Source organism: Melanaphis sacchari, unplaced genomic scaffold (genome assembly GCF_002803265.2).
Source record: "Melanaphis sacchari strain LSU unplaced genomic scaffold, SCAv2.0 Contig65_pilon_pilon, whole genome shotgun sequence".
In the NCBI taxonomy this organism is placed as follows: domain Eukaryota; kingdom Metazoa; phylum Arthropoda; class Insecta; order Hemiptera; family Aphididae; genus Melanaphis; species Melanaphis sacchari.
In genome coordinates, this window is record NW_020271469.1 from 26,797 (window position 1) to 47,876 (window position 21,080).

The window sequence follows — 21,080 nt, forward strand, 5'->3', positions numbered from 1 at the left end:
TATCATTATTATTATTACGTTTACTATGAATTTATGACATAAATTTATATACACACATTTATTCTATTATGGTAAATTGTTAACAGTTGATTTGAAATGTAAATGGATTTTAATATTATCCTTAATTATTGTTTATTTATTTTTATATTTTATATATATTTTTGAAAATCAATAAATACTATTAGTGTATTTGTATTTTATATATTTATGAATTTATGAAATGTCTTTAAAATAAAAACCTTTTTATATTAGACCTTATTATTTTAGAATAAAAGTGTTTATAATTTATAAATTTTAATAGCAGTGAAGAGTTAATACAAAACTCAGACGAAGTTTTAAATGAATTTGCGCGTGATAAGTTAAGAGGATTACATTTTTCCACGCAACTGTATTTCAATATTTTTATTTATTTATTTTTTATTATTATTATTAGTACTGGACTATTTATTGAAATATTAATGACTAAATGAAAATTATTCTTAATTACCTAAATCATAATTATACTGTATTATCTTTTGTGGTTAAATTTAAGGGCTCGCCCAAAATAATATTTCTAGATTTGTGCCTGACAGCACTGGGTGCTGTTTTAAATATTTTTTTAAAGTATATTTTAAACTATAGGACTAGGTATAATGGATTTTAGATAATCAATTTTAATAATATGTCTAACTATATGTAGTGGTGGTTTAACAATTGTATTTAATCTGAATAAATCTAAATTATATCACCCACCTATCCACCATTGCACAAATTTGATATTTTACCAAATAAAAAATCATTTTGGCTAGTTTGGCAGTTTTATTTACTCGAAATAATAAATTACACACTAAGATGTTTTATAATTTATTAAACAAAATAAAAACATAACAAGATAATATGTTAATTAAGTATCTAGTTCTACTCATTAATTTAATAAAGCAGTTCATAGTAAATTTGAATCCATGGTAAATTTGTCAATCTTTTTTTTTAAAACTCAAGTTAACATTAGTTGAATAAGATAGGTCCAAATGTGTTTGCCAATTTTTTTAATTTATATTTCCTCGATTAAGTATACTAAAAACAATAAAATCTTAATATATTCAGTCTATTCAGACGTTTAGGTTGATTTATAATAATAAAATTATCAAATGACAAATGTAATAATAGTAACAGTATTGAAATAACATCTCATTACATCTTGTTAGTTCATATAAAATATTAAGAAATATCAAGAAAAATAATAAGTTATTGCTATTTCAAAAATGTCAAATCATTTAAGTTAACTACCTACCCTTAATATAGACATTTTACATGTTCAAACCATCCCTGACTGCTGAGTATGGTATATTGTAAATATGGATACATATACCCATATGAAGTATGTTGTATACATAACCATTAACCTTGTATAATATAATACCTACTGTGTGTTCATTAGTAAAGCTAACACAAAATATTTCTAATACATGATCTTAATTTTTATCTGGGTTTTTTTTAATCGAAGAACATTTGATTAAAAAAAAAATACTTATGAGAAACATTGTATTCAATAGTCAAATCTTATGTATAAAATTGATCATTTTATGTATTTTTAACTAGATACCTATTACCTACTACTATATTAATTATACTAATTAATTAAGTATATTTAATCTATGTTACAACCTACTAAAGAATTTGCAAATTGTTGTGCACTTAAAACGTTTTTTCGAGTTTCTCGAATAAGGAATGAAGATCGTTAACAAGTTGCTCAATATCGACGAACAGTTCATATTAATTTGGAGCTTTGTGCATTTCAATATGATAATAATTACCTACTTTTAGAGTTTGCATCCAAATGTAGTTATTGAAAAATTAATAACGTACTTACGTAGACATTGCGGTGTATAACAATTTAAGGACAATTAACCAGGAATGCGCTACGCAAATGTTAAAGTGAAGTTAAAGATTTTGAATCCACTATTATTTTCTGAAGACTCAGTCGATTCAAAGAAATTTTTGCAAAATGTTTGCAAATACAATCATTCATTTCAAATGACATCTTTTTAAGCCGATTAAGTCTTCCACAAATTATATACACGTCAATTTTTAAATTCAAAGATAAATCTATCATCGTCTATTTACGTTAGATTTTAGATCACTTTTACCGATTTCCATCACTATAACTATAAGCATACATTCTTGCAAATCGACTTTATAGGCGACAAAAGTGCGAAAATAGATAAAACAATTTATTGAGTAATTCAACTAAATACCTATATAATCAAATCTGTTGTCTGTCCTTATTTAAATATATCTATTACCTATACAATGTTATAGTATGGTTTCTTTTATTATAATAAATACACTCGTCACTCATTACTTATTCATTATTTAAATATTCGTTTTGCGATTGACCCTTCGTTAAAACATTAAGTATAATAAATGATAATATATCCATCTCATTTCCTTTTGCCATTCATATTTCAATTTAATTTATTATACGATTATCGAACGCGGAAGTCGCTCAACAGTTCGTCATCGTTCGTTTAAGTAACCCACCTGTACGGTTGACAGCTTTATAGTGTTTAATATAAATTATGATAATGATTGACGCGATCGATAAGTTCAGTATACGTACCTGTACAATATAATTCACGTTTTACCCGATTTACCTTCTGTTAACAATTTCTTATTATAATAAATACACACTACCCCACTAGCGCATAAAATATAATTCGAATTTCGGTTGATGTATAAAAATTTGTTGTATGATGTCATGACAGTCATTGGTCTTTACGAACTGTAGTCTGCAGATCTTGCGTCGTGAATTTTAATAATAAATCATAAATAATACACAGATCAAAGTTTCTTTGAAAAAAAAAAACTTCCACAAGTGTGTGTAAATAATTTTTATTCGCTTTATAAACCATAGTACCTATGAATAACAACGAAGACGATACGATGGTTGAACTACAAACCGTTAATGATGACTTGCGTAGAGAACGAACGACGTGCACTTTCGATATGGAGGAATTGACGAATTTCATTAACGGTGGCGCGGAGAACACCGATAAAAAACGAAAGATTGGTAATTATATTACACATAGTACATTATTATAATATATTTTATGTTACGAGCAGTAAGAGCCGAAACTGACCAAAACTCAGTACCTAGTTCTCAGGTATATTTGTTGTTTGGACAAATGAGTAGATATTTATTGTTTTGACTTTTGCTCGGGCACATTATTATCTAATACCTTATACAGTTAAATCAGAAGTAGATACATTGGATAAATATAATATTATTTAGATATAGCATGCAGTGAATTTAAGAGTATTATCGTATAACAGTTTTTCTTGATATTACTACATAGGTAGGTACTTCTCATCAAATAATTTCAATACGATACTTAATCTATACTTTTATACTATAAAATTATAATGGATTTTAGAACACCTGAACACCTCGTACGGTCGTCGGTCACATAGAACAAATTTAAATCGCGGATAGTTTGTTCTATTTTAGATAGTAATAACAGTCAATATGGCGGACAGTTTATACTATTTCAGATAGAAAAAATTTATAGGTTCATATCACATAATTTATTATTAATTATTAGTAATAACTATAACTAATAACTGGATAATGTTCACCGCTATTCACTGAGTTATGAGTTATTACAAAACACAGATAGACGATAGTTAACTGACTCTATTATTAATAGTTCGGCTTTTCATATTAATCAGTAATCACCTAGTGCAAGGGTTTTATTTATAGTGTATTTTAGAGTTTATACCTAGGTTATGTTGTTCTGCTGTGTCACTAAACTCGTGTTTCATAGGTACCTACTGATTGCGATTATGATTCACGATCTAAAGTTTTAACTATTGTGTATTGAGTAATTCAATTTTATCTTACCTTGTAAAATATATATCTCGGTTTATCTATACTCTATACAAAGTGCTTGCGGTAAGCAAATGCAACTTTAAAATAGATAGTAGGTATAAAGTGTCCGTTCACCATTATAAAGTTGAAATAAAGTTGAAGAGTTGATGTGTTTGAAGGCGCTAATCTCGGAAACTATTGGACCGATTAAAAGTTATATTAGTAATCCTTAAGGTTAGGTTAGTAGCCAGTAGGTATTAGTAAGTAATTCGGCGTCGCGGAAGTAATGCGAAAGCAGTCCCAGCGGCGCCGTCGGTTCAAATTTGTAAAAAAAAAAAGATATTATAGTAAGTAATAGAGTGATTCACTGGTTGTATATGCATTTTAATTTGGTTCAAGGAAATCGAATAGTTTTTGCTGTTAGACATTGGTTACAGATATTAAATTTATTGTTAGCTATTTAAATTTAGGTACAATTAAAGGTAATGCCATTCTGTTTGTAACTTTTAGAATCAAAAACTATTCAACCGATTCTGACAAAAATTTTAGATATTATTAATAGAGATATCAGAAAAATTTAGATTAGTTTAAATTACGTTTGAAAATATGTTAAGTGCAATATTCAATCCTAATTACATATATTCATTATCCATCTCAGTCGAATTAGTTCACAAAGTAAGGTACACTTATGTTCACATGAACTAAGAGACACTAAAACTAATATACACCAATAATCAATACTTATAGTTCTAATTCTTATGTTCACTTATTTATTTTTCACACGTAAAGTCGAGTTTACAACTAGAATTAATATAAAATTTATTTATATTATAGTTTTTAGTATTTTAGAAATATTTTATATTATTTATAATTAAAATAATATGTACAGATAAAAAATTTGAATTTGTTTATTATCGCAATAGTATTAGGAACCATGGAATTTTTAAATGCATAATAGGTATATAATATTTATAAAATTATACCTATTTATCGCACATTTGTATCTATAGGTATTTATAGTTATACAAGAATAGAAAAGAAAACCTTGATCCTTTGACAGTGGATTTTGATCATTGACTGACCGGAATAATGGTACCTACTGAGATTTGAGATATATCACATACATCAATAATTTTATATTGAACTGCACTTTTCCTCAAATCGTTGTATAAGTTGGATAAGAAGTATTAAAAAAAATTTATAATTACCTATCAACTTAAATTTACATTAATACAAGTAATAAAATACATAATATTATATTATATATCCGATCTAAAGTTAAAATATAACTTTTTATGTCATATCTAAGTTTTACTCGTATTATGTAGTATACATTTTAATTATTGGTAGCGCAACAGATATTTTTTTAAATCCATAGTTTTATTGGAAAAAATATTTTTATTTTGTACTAATTTATATATATTATTGTTAATATTAAATATATTACAATAACAACAGTCAATTTTATTTTCATACCGAATAAAATGTATTACCTACTTGCAGATAATATTAATACTTAAAATTCAAACACGCGAAGTTCTGTCTTATTAGTTGCACTATTCTAAGTTTCCAACTCACATCTCGCATCATAATATTAATAAATTTATGTGTTTTGATTTTTAGTGGATTTTTTTCTCAGCGATCCACAATTTAAGGATGAAGTGCCTCTAGAATATCTAAGCCACCAAGAACAATATGAGCAAGCGATTCGAAAATCTTGTATTTTGTACAAGAAGATCAAAGAATGTGAAATAATTATGAACAGCGATATAATAGAGATGAACAGGTGCGTTTGAATAGTATACCTATAAATTTCAAAATAAAATAATTGGTGTATATTTTTAGTAAAATTAGGACAATTATATAATTATATAATTTTGAAAATAATTAAAAGTATAAAATGCATAAAATGTTGTAAAATAAAATGTAGAAAATTATTTAAAATATAAGAATATCTATATATTAATATTATTTTTATGTTAAATGTCCCAGTATGTAATATGTATAATATTATATAAAAAAATAAAATTTAAACCACATAAGTAGGTTTGTGACATATTAACATAAAAATGATGTTAATATATGTATAGATATTCTTATATTTTAAATAATTTTTCACATTTTATGAAAATATACTTTATTAATCATTAACAAAATTATATAATTATACCTACAATTGCCCTAATTTTATAAAAAATTATATACCAATTATTTTATTTTCTTACATACATTACATAAAATTTTATTTTGGTCGAAAAGGGAATCGGCGTTTTTTTAAATTTGGTCGAAAATAGTCTCGCCCAATTTAACAGACCCATAAAAGTGACCTTTTCGACACCGAATGTACAGCAGTACTCACTTAGATACCTAACTTTTATTTTCATATTCTTGAAGTAGATATTATTTTTTGAAATGTTTTAATGTCATTTATTCAGACGAGTGCCTAATATACAAATTATAATTTATAGACGTCTTATACTCGTAAATTAAAACTATTTAAAATTTAGGTGAGCAAGATAGTAGACTAACATATTGCAGGATATCTCTTTACCTCACTACTCCGCTCATCAAAACTTTAAATGTTTATAACTAATAAACTATTTGTTCTAATTTCGATTTTTACATCGAAAAATATTCTGCTTCAAAATATGAAATAAAAAATGTATGTTGTCATTCAAAAAAGTAAAAACTTAAAAATTACAACGATAAAAATATTAAAGTATATTATATATTTAAACATTTTGTCTTTTTTTTGACTGGAAAAATTCGATAAAATGATTACTTTGTATAGGAAAGTATTTTTTTATCACAATTAACAAACAATTTCAAGATATGCTAAATAAACTACATATTTCTTAATTCTTAAAATATTATCAAATTAAAAAAAAAAAAAAACTTTAGGTTATAAACTCTGTGTTGAAAAAATCGATCAATTGCAGTCCACATTTTTATATTATTTTTTTTTTTGTTAAATTGCATTATAGTCTTAGTAATAATCTACAAAACCTAAATACCCCAGCTCTAGCGTCCTTAGCTGACAATAAAATCATAAATAAAAAATAATATAAATGTTGATATTTCCTAATTACATTTTAATATTATACTATGTTTATTTTTTAATTAGTGCGGTTTGGACTTACGGAATAGATATAGCAGTTATAAAACAATATGTACCTTTTAGTGTTCATACTGTTATGTTTTTGCCTTCTCTAATTAATCAAGGTACTCCAGAACAGCAAGATGAGTGGGTTGGACGTGCCTTTAAAAATGAAATTTTGGGTACTTATGCTCAGGTAATATTAACATATTTTAATTGAACAATATGTTTTCATTTTATACTATTTATTTAGCCTTAACTATTCAAAATCAGAGTAGCCAATTGTGGCCATCTAGTTGATTTTTAACCTGTTTAATAAGATACATTCACAATCCATCTTACATTACATATATTTTTGATTCATGTTTTCGTATTTTAAGGTTCAGATAGACAGGATCATAAAAAGTTATTTACCCTAAAGTCTATGTAAAAACATAGGTTGCTTCTTTACTTGTTAAATAATATTATTAGTAGTTAATACTAAAGTTAGCTAAAGTACAGATATATTAGTTATTATTTATTAACAATTACATATTTTGTTAAATACTTGTAGGTATTCATTTTCGCCTATGACATTTCTTTATTTTTTAATATACAAAATTTTGAATTTTATACGTGTTTATATTTGACAGAAAGAAAATGTAGGTATTTATTTCCCCTCACCTTTAAAGACAATTTTTCTAAATGTAAAATTCTTCATTTCACAACATTTTCACCAGAAAAAGATCAGAGCTTTTCATGGTTTTATAATATTATGTACTTTAAAAAGTTATACCTATTACCTATGACATATTTCTTTATCATGTATTATATATTTAAATATACCTAATAAATTTATTATTTTTGTTGTATAAATTAAATGTAAATATTTTGATTTTAGACTGAACTTGGACATGGAACTTTTATTCGGGGCTTAGAAACTACATGCACGTATCATCCAGAAACAGAAGAGTTTATTTTAAATAGTCCGACATTGACATCGTACAAATGGTGGCCCGGTGGACGTATGTCTTAAAAACATTATTTATTACTCTATGAATCATTCGTCTTAAATATTTTCAAATTAATTTAAGTTGGACACAGTTGTAATTACGCAATTGTTCTTGCTCAACTTTACACTCAAGGCATACATCGTGGGATACATCCGTTCATTGTTCAATTAAGGGATTCAGAAACATGGATGCCTATGCCTGGTATTATATTATTGATATTTTATCATAGTCCAAATGAGTAATTTTATTTCATAGTAAACTAATATATAGATATATATGCGTATAAATGTACAATAATATATTAGGTATAATAAATAGAAAGACGAAAGTAGCCTATATTTGTAATACTGATATACCTATAAATTAATATGACTAAAAATTATATTCTTTCGTAATTAACAATGTATCTATAATATATTTTTTAAATCATTATCAGGAATCAAAATTGGTGAAATCGGCAGTAAAATGGGCATGAACACCTCGAACAATGGATACTTGGCGTTTAACAACGTTAGATTACCTCGAATGCACATGTTAATGAAAAATTCTAAAGTTCATAAGGTTATTTATAAACAATTCAACTATCAATTGATTTTAATAAATATGTCTAGTAAAAGCTTTACTACATTGTAGTAAAGTTATTTATTTATTTTAATAAAAATATTTACCTATATGTAATTGATACTTTAAACATACTCTCTTTCAATTACATTCTTTCGTAGAACAACGATCTTCTTTCTTTTACTCTCGAATTAGTCTTCTAAAAAAGTAGCCCTTTCTTAATATTCTTGCTTCCTTATCATAATCATTAATACTATTTCTTTCACTAAATAATCTAGTTTTCTATAATTTAACCACTTTTATAAATTTAAGACTTAAGATCATACTTTTATTGTTATTTGATAAATTATAATGACTATATAAAAAAAGAAAAATGTTCTCGGTTGTTCATCTAGGACGGAACTTATGAAAAATCACCTCATGAAAAATTAACATATGGCACAATGATATTTGTACGAGTATTAATTGTTAAGAGTTTGGTTACTAGCCATTTAATGAAATCAGCAACAATTGCAGTGAGGTATAGTGCGGTTCGCCGGCAATCAGAACTTAAATCAGGGTAATTTAAAATCTTTACATTTTTTTTAATATTGGAAAATATAAATCTTATGTTTTATTATTAAACTCGTTGATGTATATTTGTGTTTTTACTATGAAACAGTGAACGAGAACCTCAAATTTTAGATTACCAAACACAACAGTACAAGTTGTTTCCAGTCATTGCTTTAAGTTTAATGTATACATTTGCAGCAAAATGGCTATGGAATAAATATTCTGCAGTAACTTCGCAATTAGAACAAGGTGATTTAGATCAATTACCGCAGGTAAGTCGTTCATTTTCTTCAATACACTTTGTATTTTAAAATTTATTAGGTACTAGCTAATTATTACATTGCTTACATTGATTTCTAACATTATTATTTATTATAAATAAAAAAAATAAGAACATTTAAAAATAAATATAAGAGAAACATAAATATTCTAATATTTGGGAATTAATAGAATGATAAATTTCCGTGGTAGAAATACGATAAATAAATGTTGATATATACGATGGATGTCTACTTAGTACCTACGGTTAAAATTAAACGTGTTAATCAAAAAGTAAATATATTTTAATAAAATTTATAAGATATATGCGAAATATGTCATTATTTGTTCACATGATCGCCTCTAAGCCCCAAGGCAATTGTATTTCTAAAGGCAACGCATCAGCTTTTAAGTACCCTCGTCAGTAGTCATATAATATAATACCTTCTGTTTCACTTTCTGAATCCAATATTTAACAGCCTTCTTGGTTTTCTCATCGTTAGACAATTATATTTTGTACTCGAAAACTCATTCAATTTAGTATTAAATGAAAATTTGATAATCCAAGAATTCCAAGTAGGTATATGGGTGAGTATTCCATTCAAATTACACAAAACCTGGGTGAGCTAGAGATATGAAGGCCGTATATCATTTGCGCATCGTCTGTTTACCTGAGCGAAAATATCGTACATCGTTTGCGCATCGGCGGAAAATTATCGTTTGCGCATCGTCTGTTTACCTGCACCAAATTATCGTATATCATATGCGCATCAAAATTCTAAACAATAGAAGGGTATACAAATGTACCTACACACATTTAATATTATATAGATAATGATAAATTTTAATATATATAGGCACAAGTTTTTATTCAATAAGCATTACAATTTTATAAATTATAATACAAATATACATATAGTTTGAGAAAAAATTATTTAAAAATAAATTGTATTCAATTAAATTAAAAAATAAAATAAATAAATTGTTGAAAAACTCAGTTGAATAATAATATTATAAATAAATACTTGGTATATTGTAATGTCCCATTATTCTTACAAAATGAAACCTGCTTATTTCACCGGTAGTATACTTAAGCCAATGTTTTTGAATATATTCAAGTTTTTGACGTTCAGGAGCCCGTTGTAAATGATTGATACCACCAGAAATATCTTTAATTTTAACATACGTCTCTGTCTGTATTTCCTTCAACGTTTCTATTACCTAAGTATATAAAACAAAATATAATAATTTATTAAATTAATAATTTATAAAAATGTCATACTTTCCAAATTGAAGGATGAGTACTGTAAAATTGTGCATTATAATGCGAATGAAATGCCTCAGGTCCATTGGTAGTTTTAGGTAAAGTTGATGGAATTTCTGCCCACATCTCTGGTGGAAATAAACAATTTTCTTGAATATAATTGTCATATATGTAATCACTAAAATGTAATACGTCACTATTTGGAGCGATTTCGATCAACTCACAAAACTGATCAGAAACTTCTTCAGGGGAAATAAAAGATAGACCAAAGAAATATTTAATCCATTTTCCGACTTCAGTATTAGCTTTATATTCATTTCTTAGAGCTGGGAAATCTTGATTAAGCTTTCTATACCAAGCCTGTCCTAGATGGAATCGGCAACCATATATATCACATAGTGGAAAACAGTGCTGAATTGCTAAATGTGCACTCTTTTCGAAATCCACTCTGATGGATTTTGGTTCGAATACTAAGTTATTCGAATTACATAAATTGATTAAAGATTGCCACATTTCAATATAATCGTTTGTTGTTTTTCCGGTTAAAAAATAATAAGCTAAGGGTAAGTATAGCCCGTTTTTATAAATATGGATCGTGTACAGTTGATAAAAATATCTTGGACAATATCTGAAGGTTCCGTCTGCTAGAATGAGTTCTGAATTGTCACATAAAGTTTTTAAATTGGTTTTACAAGTTAAAGATACAACTTTATTATCATTGATATAAAGAAATTGTTCTTTTTTAAAAGTTAAAATAGTTTCCTGAGAAATTAATTGCGAAATAGCTTCATCATATGATTTCGGCAATACTGGTAAAACCTTCCTTCGTTTTCTATATATATGTTGTCTGTAGTTGGAAATATCATTAAGCGTCACATGATCTGCTTCGGATATTGCTTTCCGTATAATTTTGTTAGGTCTTGTTGATATTTCTTCAGTAGCTTTCCTCTTTACGGTGTTTTTAATCTGAAAAAAATTAATTAATTATATAAATTAGATTATTTTAACAACATTTCATGTATACTATATATTATTATGAATATGTTATTTCCAATTTCTGATTAATTTATAATTCTTATTTTGACTTACTTCGTGTTTTTCTATCTCCGAATCCGTCAATTGGAGATGGCGTGTGTGTTCTCCGCGTATTTCTAACACCGTACTTCGGTGTTCATCAATTTTTATTGAGGCATAGCAATCTTTTTTTGGACACATAAATATAATCTCACCATTTTTCAGAATTTTCCTTTCTGTATAAAAATACTTTTGGAAAATGGCTGCAGCTTTTCCACGATTTGAATTAACGAATTTTAATTGATTCATTTTTACATGTACTCAAAAGTCAAAAAAATATTGTATAATATTATAATGTACCGATTACCGAACCGTTTACGTCTCGTGTGTCACGCGTACGTCTCGACAGCGTCTAACGAGTGTTACTATCCAGTAATCTACTATCTTTTTTTTTTTTTTTTTTTGAGGCATCGACGACGCTGCCGGAACTTGATATACTTATGCGATAAAAATGGATAATAAAATGGAAACCCGTACACTTTAGTTGTTAATCTCATGCTATATCGTATTATTATATTTATATTATATATATTTTAAAACAAAAATACCTATACAATATTTGAAAATAAGTTAGATATTTTCGCACAGGTAAACAGACGATGCGCAAATGATATACGGCCGCGGGTATACACCTTTTTTTTCAGTTCTATTGTTAAATAATATTGATGCGCAAATGATGTACGACCTTTTAAACGATCGATGCGCAAACGATGTATAACCCAAAAATAAACGATGCGCAACTGTCTTACAAAAAAGGTCAAAAATAACAATAGTGATGCGCAAACGACAACCGGCGGATATGAAGACATGAGGTTTACAAGCGTTATCACAAATCAGCTCCGAAATTCTTTTTATTTTTTTTTCAACCTCTTAAGGGTCTTTCAGTATGATAAACAACATTAATAATGGTCTCTTTAAACATGAAATTAACCAATTATTTTCCTCTCTGGTCCAAAAAGATCCATTTTTCATCTCCAGTCTCAATTGAGTTAAGAAAACTTTCACCCAAGATTTCAGAACGTTTAATTTATGTGTAGCAAAAAAAAAAAAAAAATCGTTAAAGTTAGTGTAGGTAACATTTTGTAACGGATTGAAGCGCTCGATGATTTACTAATTATTTAAACTGTAAGAAATCTCTCTACACGGGTGCTAATATAGAAAATTCTTACGTCCTATACAGCTTTTATAAATTTACTCTCTAAACATTTCTCGAAAATTAACACTAAAAAAAAAATTAATAAATTAATTACTAAATTAATTTTAACCACAAAAGGTTATTTCCAAAAAACATTAACTAGAAAAAATTATATCATGTGCATATTGTTATTATATCATAAAACTGATTTGGCGTTAATTTTCTCGATTCCCTGCCATCATATATAAATAGTAAAGGCACCCCGGCACATATAGGATTAATAATCTGGCAGTTTGTAAGAATCTGTTTTGTAGGACTTTACATAAATCGTAAAATTGATCAATAAGGCAAAAAATGTAGGTATACTCCGTCTCCATACAATTTAATATTATGACTTTAAATACGCGCAAATAAAACTACATTCCTCTGCCATACCTACCGCTTCTCGCATAGGTATCTAATATGTGGTCGTCGTCGTGTACAGGAATTTGGACAACGAAGTTTAACGCACAAATAATATTAAGCTGTCCGCCGTCTAATTATAAGCTCAAGCGAAGTATAGGCACTGTTATTATATTTAAAAATATATTCGTAGACTTTCGAAACACATTTTTAATTAGGAAAATATGCTACGTGCCATCAATAACACTTTGAAATATCCTATACAAAAAATAATAAAAGTTTTAAACAGAATCTTGTAAATATTACATATATATGCATTTTATATATAATATACTGCAGCTACATGCTATGGCCTGTTGTCTAAAAGCTGTCGGCACAACCGATGCATCTACTAGCGTAACGTCTTGTCGTTTGGCGTGTGGCGGTCATGGATATATGAACTGCAGCAGTCTGCCGAACATCTATTCCCTTTCTACTGCAACAGAAACTTACGAAGGTGAAAACACGGTACTACTTTTGCAAACAGCTAGGTGAGGCGTTTTACGGTTTACTGTTTTCAGTTTACAAACGAATGTATTAAAGCTTATAAAGCTGTGTTTTGAAATAAACAGATTTTTGATGAAATCGTACGAAAACGTGCAAATGGGAAACGACATGTCAACATTAGAAACACTATCTTACTTGGAAAAATACAAAAACTTAAAACAATCACCTTGGACAACGGTGTTAGACTGTATGACCAATGCATTTTTCCAAGTTGCCGGAAGGTATATTATTATCGTATTATAGACAGAATTTAGAAAAATTGTATTTACAGTTATTTAAATAACTTTTTTACAAGTAGGTACCTACAATTGATAATTATGTTTGAAAAATTGGTTCAATAATTAGTTATTAAAATGTATTAAGAGTAAAATTTAATTTGATTAATAGTAATTTATTTAAATAACACCCTATTTCAGAATAGGGCTATATATAGCTTTAAATTTATATTATATTTAATATGTAAATGCAACAATATAAGTAATATAACTATGATACACAAGTTACGAGTACAAGTAAAATATGTAATTCTCAAGAATATTCTTTTGTAGTAAAATCGACGACTGTTACTTCACAATAAAACGACTGATTGATTCTGGAATGACTCAAGAAGATGCTTGGAATCGAACATCCATTAAACTTACACAAGCATCCGAAGTATGTTAAAATAAATTATTTAAAACAAACTTAACATTACCAATAAATATAATATTAAATCCATAATTCATAAATTATTATTATAATAGAGTATACGTAAATACGTTAAAATTGCATTTTAAATAAAAAATAATGAAAGTATAAAACTAGATAACTGCTTTGAAACTTTGAAATACTGTAAGTGTATACTTAATTATTGAGAAATAGTTACTGACTACTGTAATGTATGCGTAACATTTAAATTTAACAATGAATTACCTAAATCATACAAAGAACGATTCTGAGTGAAAACGGTTTGTCACCTTAACCTAAGTAATTTCAAGATACCTACGTTTTTTTTAGAATTGGTAAAGTAATTTATTTTATTATTACTATCGTTCAAATTTGAATCTAAAATATCTACGAAAATTCGTGTTTATTTATTTTAAAGATTCGTTGGTTTCAGAATAAATTTGTTTTTAATTTTAAGCATTCTTACTCAGCAAATAATTTTTTATTGGAAGGTATTTATAAATTTTTTTTTAAAAATGGAAAATTTCAAATATCTATAAATAACTTAAAAAGTATTATATTTTGAAAATTATTATATAATTATGCATAGAAAATGATAAATTTGGTGAAAATGTCAAGTATTTACGGTTATTTGAGTTATACCAATAAATAAATAAATTTAATTTTATCAAAAACTAGATTTGTGTAAAAATCCCTTTTTCCTTAATTTTTTTGTTTTGTGTATTCGAATATTTTTAAAAGTTCAGGCAATTTTGAAAATTGAATAATTTTTCAACTTTCTATTGAGTATACAAACAAAAAAACACCATTGTAAAATTATACATTCATCGCTTCACTATAGAACTCAAAAAAATTAAATATGTCAAATGTTTATAAATAACTCAAAAGTCAAAATATTTTAAAAATTATACGATGTTGATTGATAATGCTTGGGAAAACTTTAAGTATCTATGGTTATTGGATATAAGATGTCAAATTACAAAAAAAATTAAGTAAATCTATTATGTTGTTAAAAACTGGGTTTGCATTAAAAAATATAGACTAATGCATATATTAAATATAATTTGTTTCAATTAAAATAATTATATATAGTTTTTTTTAAATAAAAATATTTTTTTTTTTTTATAGGCGCATTGCAGAGCGTTTGTGATCGATATTTATGTAAAAACGATTGAAACAAATCAATTTTCACCAGAATTAAAGAGCGTGCTTACTCAACTCGGTGAGCTAATTTGTGCGCAGTGGATATTAAATAAACTTGGTGATTTTCTACAGGTAAATATGATTTTTCATCAGCTCGTTCTGCGCTTTTATTTTATTACAACCATTGTATTTACTATGTACATAAATTTCAGCATTCCAATCTGAAACCGAGTAACATACATTCAATACAATGCTTATTAGAAGACTCTTTAAAACGCATTAGACCCAATGCAGTTGGTCTAGTAGACAGTTTTGACATTCGAGACGAAATATTAGACTCTGCGTTAGGCTGCTATGATGGAAACGTATACGAACGGCTTTTGGCAGAAGCCAATAAAAGCCCCCTGAACAAAGCACCAGTGAATCGTTCATTTGAGCTGTACTTAAAACCGTTTTTAAAATCTAACATATAAATTAAATTCATTATTCCAGATGCATTTTTAACATAATAATATGAATGTTATTCTTTGTACCTATACAAAGAAAATAAAACTTGAGGATATGTTAATGAATACTTTTCTAAAATTATTAATTAAATGCAAACAAAAATGTTAATTAAAACGTATTTATTTTAAGTCTTAGGAATAATATAAATGTAATTTAATAAAAACATAATTTATATTTGTAATAAATAAATAAAGTAAGTACGTCAGATAGAGAATCATAGCACAATGACTGCAGTTAAGAAATATTTGAAATAGTTAAAAATCAATGGTGTTAAACTGATTTCTATAATTAATTTAGTAATTATAAATAAAACAAATATGAATCCAAAGTTATAGTATTTGAACTTATTGGTTACAATTAATGTGATAAATGAACAATTTAATCAAATTTATAAAAAATATTAATTTTTTTAAAAGATTGACTTTGAAAATTGTGAAAACGTTTTCCACGCGATTGTTTTTGTTGCACTGAAAATTTTTCTTTCTAATACTTCGTACATAAATTAATATAGTTTGAAAATTCATCATAAAAAAGAAAGATATTGATGAAAAAAATATGAACTTTAACAAAATAAATAATAACATAGATACCTACATACGAATAAAACATATTTTTTTTACACATATTTTATGAATCACGACTTTTCTAAAAGAAAATATTTGTTATGACATTCTTCTATGAGATGGAAGACGACGTACATATTGATAATGCGTTTAAAAATAGTTGTCTCGGTGTATCAACCACATATGCTTCGTACATTCAGTGGATGTTAAGAACAACTTTTCACACATACTACACTGGTAGATACTTTCGCTGGCATGCGTTCTATAATGTACGATTGAGGTACTTAAATCTGCGAATTTTCTATCGCAAACCTCGCAAGAATACAGGTTTTCACTTACATGCTTTTTATGAACATTTTCCAAAGTAATTTGTTGCATATTTGATGATTCATCAAAAACGTTTGTTATCACGGATGGGCTTTCATTGGTGTGCTTTCTAAAATGTTTAACTAGCGAACTGTTATACGAAAACGAAACGCTACAAACGTCACACGCATAAGGTTTCTCGCCGGTGTGCGTTCTGTAGTGACGGACCAAACTTGATGACTGTGAAAAACATCGGCTACAAACGTCACACGCATAAGGCTTCTCACCGGTGTGCATTCTGTAATGTTTAGATAAATTATTATTATTACTCTTAATAATCTTTTGCTCCTTAAATTTTTCAACCAATGTATTATTTCTACAAAGATAAATAGTTATTAATTTTAAAATTATTATTACTACATATGAAATAATAAGAATACATTTGTATACATTATTATTTATTATGAACTATTAGATACCTAGTATGGCACAATTCTTCATTATCTTTCAATTTTTTTGAAAAACAAGTAGTCTTAAAGGCGTTCACATCTAAAATTTTAATACAATAAAAATATATTATTGATCATTTTTTGATAAAAAATAAATATTCTACAGATTATTAAAAAGTTGTATGCAATTCATTTAATATAAACATTATTCGAAGAAATGTAATTTTAGCCGCAATCTTAAATACAAAATGTTTGTTAATATTATACAGGATACCAGATATCCTAATGATAGCAACAATTGATTTTCAGTTAATACCTAACGCAATAAATATTTAAAACAAAGTGAATAATCACAAATCTTCTATGAAAGTTTTAAACTATTAATTTCATGTTTTTTAAAATAAAATAAAATGCTACAAATTACTGGAGCAATATTTTATAGTAATGTGTTTTATAAGAATTTCTAAACTATTTAGATCTAACTATAAATATACCAGAATAAATATTGCAAACAACAGACATTTTTCCAGTATTCAATGTCAAAAATTTAGTAACTATATAAACTACTATCATTCTTTCAGACATAAAATTAAAAACCATTTTAAATGAATTTTATATTATAATTTTTGGTATTTTAAGTGCATATTTCATTGCATTTTTTTGGTATTTTTTAAGGTTTTTTAGTGCATTAAATTCACAGTCCTATATATGAGTAATATTTCAAAATATGCATTCTATTCTTATAATGAATTGACAATTATTTTTACTTAGGTCTTACTAGCAAATATTGTATTTTGATAACAATTGATACAATTTTGTACATGGAATAACTTAAAGCATTTATAATATTTAATAATAAATTAATTGTTGAAAAACAGACCTTTATCATCAATTGAGTGAGCAGAGAGAAATTCAAAATACTTTTTGAAAATATCACAATCAGAGTCTTCACAGTCTTTAACAGTATCATTTTCCAGATACTTTTTACTGGTTGTAACCGATTTCTGTTGTTCTATTTTGGCTTTATTTGAAGATATTTTTTCTTGGATTACATTCTAAAAACATTCATCAAAACGACATAATAATTAGAAAGTTTGATTTGAATCTTCTATATTGAAACTTACAAAAATATTATACAACAAATTTGTTAACGCATTATTTTTTTTTATTTATATAATTTTCATTGAATACAGTCATACAAAATAGATTGATTATAGAATGTTATTATATATTATAAAATAGAAATATAACTAAATTCACACAATATCAAAATTAAGAAAATTATTATGTCTTTCTAGTCAACAAATAAAGAATTTATTTTAAATTTAAATAAAATTAAAAATATTCAATCAAGAACAAACCTTAGAATATAATTTTTTTTTCATAATATTTTTTTTCTTGCACTTTTTACCTAAAAAAAAATAAAAAGTTATTTGCCAAAATAATTAAATAATTAACTAAATTATTATATAGTGCATGCAATACACAACTGAGAATTTGAGGGTCCTTCTATAAAATGTTAAGTCAATCATCTCCGCTAGTGGTGGAACTGAATACATGTATTCAATTGCATATTATATGAGGCATATCCAGAAAGACAGAGTACTCAATTTTTGTATTTAAAAAAAAATTATAGGACATTGTAGGTATACATATTATTTATTTTTCCACATAGTCATCTTCCCGTTCAATGCATTTCGTAAATCGTGGCACAAGCTTTTTGATGCCTTCTCATAGAACTCTCCCGCCATCTCTTTCGTCTACTTCAAGAATTCTTATTTCACCTCCTCATTGGTTTGAAATTTTATTCTATTCATGTAAGTCAACAGGAAGGTAAAAAGATGAAAATCTGAAAGCGCTAGATCAGAGGAATATGGAGTGGTTTAAAATGTTCCAACCAAATGAGTTCAAACGAGTCTTGGTGACGTTTGCCATATGCGGGCGGGCGTTGTCGTGCAACAAACACATTCCCTTCATAAACATTCTTCTTTGTTTGTTATGAATTGTCTCTTTAATTTTTGTAAGGTCTAACAGTATCGTGCTGTAATAATTGTCTCCCCTTGAGGCAAAAAATCAATCAAAATTACCTCTTTTCAGTCCCAAAACACAACTGATATGATTTTTTGGGCCGAAATTATGGTTTAAAACTAAAAAAGGGGAACCAGTGTGTCGCCACCGTGATGATTGTATTTTTGTCTCAGGGGTGTAATGAGCCACCCATGTTTCATCACTAGTCACAATGGAACTCAGAAAATTCTCACCTTTTAATTCAAATCACTCAAGGAACTCTAGCACACTTTGCATTTGGCGGGATTTCTTATTGACATTATTCATAGAAACAAACATTACGAGGCAAGTTTTGGAAATGACGTGGATTGACAGTGTTTGTTGAGTTCAGGAGATCCCCACTACTACTTAGTATTGTCAACTTTTGGAAAAAAAAATTATCACAGCACGAAAGCCGAACTGTACTGTTACTTTGTGGACATGCCTCGTAATTAATAAAATAGATGATTGAAACTTATACTTATTTTGCACATTACTTTAGTACAGGAGTCTCCAAACTATGGCCCGCGGGCCGGATGCGGCCCCCGAATAAGTTTTTACCGGCCCGCCAAATAACAGAAAATATCCTAAAAATATATGTACTTAGTTTTCATAGTCGTTATCGCGCATACGAGCAATTATCAGCTGTATTAGCTGTAATTTATAAATTATATACGAAAATTAAATGTATTCATACATTTTGGCCCGGTAAGAGCTTTTTTTTATTTTATGTGGCCCTTGGATAAAAAAAGTTTGGAGACCCCTGCTTTAGTATATTGTAGATAATTAAATAATTATAAATATGTAGTAAACAATATTGTTATTCTTCATTGATAACAATAACTAAAGGTAAAAACTATAATAATTATTATTACTAATAATTTATTAGTGAATATCTAATGACCGTGATCACTATTTTATACTTATAATATTGTAAAATAAAAACTGATAATTTACAGAGCATAAAATATTTCTAAACAATGGTAATATTTATGATTCATCATAACTTAATAAATAAAACATTTTCAAAAAAATTTAATTTGATAATAAATACTAACCCTTGAAAGCTTTGCGAGTCTTTTTCTTGTGCTTATGACAAGCCAAAGGACATTTGAAGCGCTTATTCATTTCATTATAATGTCTATTATCTGTATATACCTCAACATTATCAGTTTTCAAAATATTTGTACTTGAAATCTAAAGTTAACAAAAATGTATTTTAAATACTTTTCTCTTAAATTTGTATTTACAAAAGAGTTACAACCTTGGGCTTTTCATCCTTTTTCTTAATAATAATTTTTACTTGTGGTATAAATCTACAAAAAAATAATAATAATAATAATAAAAATATTGTGATATTGTAATAATATTTAGATATTATAGTTAATTTTTTAATAATAATATTTTAAGTTAAATCCCTTTACTATAATATTTTTACTAAATAGCTAAATTTAACATTTTTCTTATCTAGATAACACTATTTTTAAGTAACTAATAAAAATATTTATAAAATAAAGAAAGTAAAAGTATAATATTTAACGGGAAGAATATTTAATTTAACTCTTTCCGCAGCAGTGTCTGCGTTATAATTTACAAGACATTGTGCGGTTTATGAATGCAAAACCCCCAAGCTCTTGGAAAAACAAAAAATTTTAATTACTATTTTCAGTTT

General features: G+C 26.7%; 3 protein-coding genes across 3 annotated transcripts; 1 reads left to right on the top strand and 2 right to left on the bottom strand.

Moving 5' to 3' along the window:
- Window positions 1-2,486: 2,486 nt before the first annotated feature.
- LOC112600570 (probable peroxisomal acyl-coenzyme A oxidase 1) lies at window positions 2,487-16,060 on the top strand. The gene is made up of 13 exons (XM_025347832.1): window positions 2,487-3,049; window positions 5,471-5,633; window positions 6,972-7,140; window positions 7,825-7,948; window positions 8,018-8,137; window positions 8,373-8,497; window positions 8,893-9,056; window positions 9,159-9,321; window positions 13,522-13,712; window positions 13,794-13,949; window positions 14,277-14,382; window positions 15,523-15,669; window positions 15,750-16,060. The coding sequence occupies exons 1-13, from the start codon at window positions 2,899-2,901 to the stop codon at window positions 16,008-16,010; spliced, it is 2,040 nt and encodes a 679-aa protein (XP_025203617.1). The 5' UTR covers window positions 2,487-2,898; the 3' UTR covers window positions 16,011-16,060.
- Window positions 10,317-12,920, bottom strand: LOC112600571. Its single transcript, XM_025347833.1, has 3 exons — window positions 11,661-12,920; window positions 10,590-11,537; window positions 10,317-10,528 (listed from the first exon to the last, which is right to left on the bottom strand). The coding sequence occupies exons 1-3, from the start codon at window positions 11,892-11,894 to the stop codon at window positions 10,319-10,321; spliced, it is 1,392 nt and encodes a 463-aa protein (XP_025203618.1). The 5' UTR covers window positions 11,895-12,920; the 3' UTR covers window positions 10,317-10,318.
- A 677-nt stretch (window positions 16,061-16,737) lies between the features above and the next one.
- On the bottom strand, window positions 16,738-20,707 carry LOC112600588 (zinc finger protein 28-like). Its single transcript, XM_025347856.1, has 7 exons — window positions 20,673-20,707; window positions 20,467-20,605; window positions 18,724-18,773; window positions 18,243-18,417; window positions 17,393-17,462; window positions 16,947-17,211; window positions 16,738-16,869 (listed from the first exon to the last, which is right to left on the bottom strand). The coding sequence occupies exons 2-7, from the start codon at window positions 20,534-20,536 to the stop codon at window positions 16,837-16,839; spliced, it is 663 nt and encodes a 220-aa protein (XP_025203641.1). The 5' UTR covers window positions 20,537-20,605; window positions 20,673-20,707; the 3' UTR covers window positions 16,738-16,836.
- Window positions 20,708-21,080: the final 373 nt, after the last annotated feature.

Coding starts and splice junctions, on each gene's coding strand:
- LOC112600570 (XM_025347832.1), top strand. CDS start 2,899: ATGAATAACAACGAAGACGATACGATGGTTGAACTACAAACCGTTAAT. Junction 7,141..7,824: donor TTTTGGGTACTTATGCTCAG/GTAATATTAACA, acceptor TTTTGATTTTAG/ACTGAACTTGGACATGGAAC. Junction 14,383..15,522: donor AACTTACACAAGCATCCGAA/GTATGTTAAAAT, acceptor TTTTTTTTATAG/GCGCATTGCAGAGCGTTTGT.
- LOC112600571 (XM_025347833.1), bottom strand. CDS start 11,894: ATGAATCAATTAAAATTCGTTAATTCAAATCGTGGAAAAGCTGCAGCC. Junction 11,538..11,660: donor CGGAGATAGAAAAACACGAA/GTAAGTCAAAAT, acceptor AATTTTTTTCAG/ATTAAAAACACCGTAAAGAG. Junction 10,529..10,589: donor CTCATCCTTCAATTTGGAAA/GTATGACATTTT, acceptor TTATATACTTAG/GTAATAGAAACGTTGAAGGA.
- LOC112600588 (XM_025347856.1), bottom strand. CDS start 20,536: ATGAATAAGCGCTTCAAATGTCCTTTGGCTTGTCATAAGCACAAGAAA. Junction 17,212..17,392: donor GAAGAATTGTGCCATACTAG/GTATCTAATAGT, acceptor TAAACATTACAG/AATGCACACCGGTGAGAAGC. Junction 16,870..16,946: donor AAAATGTTCATAAAAAGCAT/GTAAGTGAAAAC, acceptor CGTACATTATAG/AACGCATGCCAGCGAAAGTA.